This window comes from Labrus bergylta, chromosome 16, assembly GCF_963930695.1.
Source record: "Labrus bergylta chromosome 16, fLabBer1.1, whole genome shotgun sequence".
NCBI classification, from domain to species: Eukaryota; Metazoa; Chordata; class Actinopteri; order Labriformes; family Labridae; genus Labrus; species Labrus bergylta.
The window spans coordinates 774149-776648 of NC_089210.1; the positions used below are offsets into that span (position 1 = coordinate 774149).

At 43.7% G+C, this 2500-nt stretch overlaps 1 protein-coding gene across 1 annotated transcript in view; it reads right to left on the reverse strand.

The window, feature by feature from the left end:
- Positions 1–2500, reverse strand: part of LOC109977624 (peripheral myelin protein 22) — a gene marked incomplete in the record, with an annotated part of 3990 nt that overhangs the window by 954 nt on the left and 536 nt on the right. Inside the window, 2 exon segments of the mRNA XM_065965042.1 lie at positions 250–390; positions 1848–1956. Coding sequence (XP_065821114.1) covers positions 250–390; positions 1848–1956 — 250 coding nt within the window.

The window sequence follows — 2500 nt, forward strand, 5'->3', positions numbered from 1 at the left end:
TACTGTCAACGCTTTTGTGCAATTTAGACTGTGCAACAGTTTCTGATGGATTCATTCATCTCCTGAACACCTGACTTATGAAAACAGATTAGTTTCAATACTATCCATCATTAAATAAAAGAGATTGTAAGGTACACATCCACTAAGAATCAGAGTAGAGATCATTTTGAAGACCTTAAAAGAGAAACTGACTTCAGCACAGACAAAGAGAGAGAGAGAAGGGCGAGTTAAGAGGTGACATGAACTCACAGGCGAGGAGCTGGAAGATGCCAGAGATGGTGAACCTGTTTCCTTTCTCCAGGGTGAAGAGCTGAGCCACGAACACGAAGATGCCCAGGATGGAGAATATACAAGCTAGGATTGAGCTGGCCTGCACTGCCTGGAGGTAATCTGCAGGGGGAGCCAGAGAGAGAGAGAGAGAGAGAGAGAGAGATGAGAGAGTGGAGAGAGAGAGAGAGAGAGAGAGAGAGAGAGAGAGAGAGAGAGGGTGTGTTAACTATCACACTGACACACCCAGGAAACAGCCACTCTGCACCGACACTCTGCTTTCAGACAAATGTGGTTTACACATCCTGCAACAGACGAGGTAAAAGATGAAAACACGTCATTACTTTCAGCTTTGCAGAAAACATTTGCATCGTTTTGTCCTGGGAGAGAGGGCCGTGTCCATATGGGGGGGGTCAGGGGTGGCATGGTCCTGGTCAGAGGTAGGACTTGATTTGGACAGCAACAGGCTGCAAGTAGTTTTCTTCACGTGTTGAAGAAGCATCTTTTTTTATCTTGTATTAAAAATTCTAAATAAATGTATTTATTTTTTCTGAATCCATATGATAGATTTATGTTATTGTAGTTGTTTTTAAGTTAAGTCTGATATCTCTTTTTATTATCATTCTTATTATTTCCTTCATGTATAAACATGTATATGTGCAAGAGTGTAAGAGCATGTAAAGTTACATATATATAGGTTTGTTTCAGTTTCTTTATTATTATTTATTATTATTATTGTTTTTTTTTTTATTCATTTGTTTTTTATTCTATTCTCTAATTCTTTCTGTTTAGTCAAATATACTGTCTGGTCACTTGGGTTGGGGGGGTACTGTGTGTTGTATTGAAATTTTCAATAAAGAGTATTAATAAAAAATAAAAAAAGATTCTAAATAAATAGGTTGCACATCTGTTTCAAAGGAGAGGAACAAGTCCACAAGAAATGTGCAAGCAATCCTTCAAAACTCCTGGACAGCTTGCAGGAGGAGCAGGAGACTTTGGACGACACCTTTTAGAGTTCTTAAAGTCCGAGCCCCAGTGACACCACCCGAGTCAAAAAAGTCTGGACCTGCCCCTGACACGGAGCATGCCAGAACAATTAGCAACATGAACAGGACTGATATATTTAAAGTGAAGTAATTAAAACGAGCCATGAGGCCATCGGTACAAAGCCCTGCAGACATTTTTAAACACACTTTTCTCTTAAAGCTGTTTGTGAATGCACGAGTCGCTCATTATCTCCTCTCTTCCTGTGAGCCTGGTTTAAAGGGACGGCAGGACACGGTCTGATCCCGCCTCAGAGATGGAGATGTAAACTCAGAGATGGAGATGTAAAACTCAGAGATGGAGATGTAAAACTCAGAGATGGAGATCAGCTCCATCTCTGAGTTTTACACTCTCATCAAGCACCTCAAGGGTTCGTTAAACATTTGCTTGTGATCCTTTAGTGTCTCGCTTCAGGGGGGCGGCCCCCCCCTAACAGCAGTTTGCTACCTTTGTGTTCGAAGTTAAAGTGCATGTGATGAATGGAGACAGAAAAGGAAAGTCGATGTGGACGCATGTGAGCCCCTCCCCCGCTCACCCTTCTGGGTAGTGCGATCCTGTGGGCAGGTCGGTGAAGTTCCACACTCCGTTCGTCTGTAACCAGCGGCCCCACACATCAGTGGACATGTTGTCGGTCATCCACCAGGCCTGGGGGGGGGGGGGGGGGGGGCAGACACAAAATGTTACATGTCAGACAATGCAGCAGGTTTGGTGCTGGCTGTAGCATTAAAAACATAAAAACAATCATTTTAAATATTCTGATCAATAATCATGTGAACCTGCTCCCTGCACTTTCATGCAGACCAAACTGTCAGAGTTCTGACCTTTGAACCCTGAAGCATCACACACTGATGTGTGTAGAAAATGAGAACATGTTTATGAACATATACTAAGAGGGAATGGTGGGAATGTTTGTAAACATAGCTGTGTGTGTGTTCACCTGTGTTCTGCAGGTATTTGGGTTTTGGGGGGAGGTATGAAAACCTGAGGCAGGAATGCACATCGGCCTGTCACCGCTGCATTCCTAAAGTCTCACTCAGGTGTGCAGAATGTCACATATTTACACGAGCTTGTGCAGCGCCTGTCTGACAATGAGTGACACGAGGTGACGACACCGTGTGTCAGTGAGAAACGTTAAACATGCGGCCTTGAGAGGAGGAGGAGGAGGAGGAGGAGGAGGAGGAGGCAGGAG